The sequence below is a fragment of the Phytophthora cinnamomi genome, assembly GCF_018691715.1.
Source record: "Phytophthora cinnamomi strain GKB4 chromosome Unknown Contig18, whole genome shotgun sequence".
NCBI classification, from domain to species: Eukaryota; Oomycota; class Peronosporomycetes; order Peronosporales; family Peronosporaceae; genus Phytophthora; species Phytophthora cinnamomi.
The window spans coordinates 283,200-285,086 of NW_027150951.1; the positions used below are offsets into that span (position 1 = coordinate 283,200).

The 1,887-nt window shown below is 52.1% G+C and overlaps 1 protein-coding gene across 1 annotated transcript; it reads right to left on the reverse strand.

Annotated features, from left to right (window-relative positions):
- Positions 1–449: 449 nt before the first annotated feature.
- Positions 450–1,631, reverse strand: IUM83_17937 (E3 ubiquitin ligase; the record flags this gene model as incomplete). The annotated part of the gene is made up of 1 exon (XM_067942907.1): positions 450–1,631. One exon carries the CDS (start codon positions 1,629–1,631, stop codon positions 450–452), a length of 1,182 nt encoding a protein of 393 aa, XP_067795966.1.
- Positions 1,632–1,887: the final 256 nt, after the last annotated feature.

Consider the following 1,887-nt stretch of genomic DNA (forward strand, 5'->3'; position numbering starts at 1 on the left):
AGCATTGTGTGTTTGTCATCTGTCCTCAGATTTCTCGGGCACGTCATTGCATCCAGTTGGTCTCTTTTCAAGCTAGCAAAGACTAACTTCACAGGAAAGATCAGGCTGAATAGGCTTTCCATCGCATTGACTGGAGATCCATAAGTCCCCCTTCACGCAAGCAACAGCTAACGTTAACCAAATATTCTACACGTCACTAGCGTTGAGTAAAGCGAACGAAATTGGTAATCAGCTGGAAACGCAGTTGCATTCCTCCAAGGCGATCTTGCGTTTACTTGACAGTATTGCTGACCAGATCCACCAAACCTCAAGCTCGTATTCTTTTTTATTTTTTCAAGAAATACATAAGTACTTGAATTCTTCTCGTCTAGCTTTATGAAGTAGTAGTAACAGAGTAAAAGTCTAGTTGGGTCTGCTACGCAGATGGACGCCTCGAATGATATCTACCCTCAGTAGTCTGACACCATACTGTTCGTACTAAAACCATCCGACGATACAGAGGACTGAAAGCCCGAAGGTGGCCTGAAAGCCTTTCCAGTGGCCAGCAACTGCGCGCGGGCGACGTCGATGGAGCTCATACTTGTCACTTCGCTGATACATGCAGTGCAGAACGTTACCTTGCGCTGCGAGAGCAACAGATCTGGGTCCACGAAGCTCAATTTGCGGACAATTTTGCACGCGTGGCATACGAAGCCGAAGCACAGTTTGCACGTGCTATTGCTCTTGCCGAAGTCACCGAGTCTCCTACCGCTGATGGGGGAAGAGCAAGTCACGCAGATATTCTTACGGTTCGGAGCACCGTGCAGCTTCGATTCAGCGTACTTCTTGTCCAGCATGAAGGCGAGCTTCTTCATCTGACCGCAGTAGGCGTACTTCAACGTGCAGAAGAAGACTCCTGCCATGTTGGGGACTGCGATCCGCTTGATCATATCACCACCAGGGTCCATGACGGCAGTGCCAAAGAGCTCCATCGTATTTGGGCCAACTTGGCGCCAGAACGCAGCCGCGGACATGTTGCCGCGGATGCGGTTGGGAAGATCGGGCGTCTTCGGGAAGCTCACCGAGTGCATGAGGTGATACGCCAAGCGCTCGCCGTCTCTCCAGCGAATGAAGCCGGTGGCATCGATGTACACGTAGTCGCGGTTTTTGACGAGGTTCGTCGAGGCGAAGGGGATATCGACCTCCATCCACTTCACGATCAAAGCTTGGAAAGGCTCGTCCAAGGATGGCTCAACGATACTGTCAAGAACAGCAGCTCCACTGAAGTCGTCGACGTACGAGGCCTTGACGCGCATCGCCTCCAGCGTGGGGCTCACCAGGCCATACATCAAGTCGTCGAGCTTGCCTTCCTTGTTTCCAATGCCCCAAATCAGTGGCAAGCCGTTGCCGGTGATGTTCTCGCCCGCCGCGGCAGTTCCTTGACGCTCGACGTACATTTTGATTCCTTGGCGCTGCTTGCACAGCTTCCAGCGTCGCGTGTCCACTCCTTTCTTCTTCTCGTCCTGGTACTTGGTGTACTTCTCGAGGTTGGCCAGGATGAGCGAGTTCGCTAGTTCCTTGAGCTGTGCGTGGTCTTGCTCAGTCAGGGCGAGCTCGGTGAACGGGTTGACGATGAATCTCCCCTTCACCATGGCTACCCGGGTGAGCTATTGAACGATGCTGGTATGACGAGAATCGGAAACTGATCCGCGAGACTCGAAACTCGCAGTTATATGATCCGTGGAGTACATGGAGATCATGGACGTAGTTGCAAGCACGATAAGACTCGGTAGGCAGGTGAGTGAGTGTCCAGGACGCTGGATAAGAGTACCCGAAGCCCTAAAATGACATCCTCGACAGTTTCAATGTGCCATCCATACAAAGCTGATGTTGAGGCACGTGCACTGG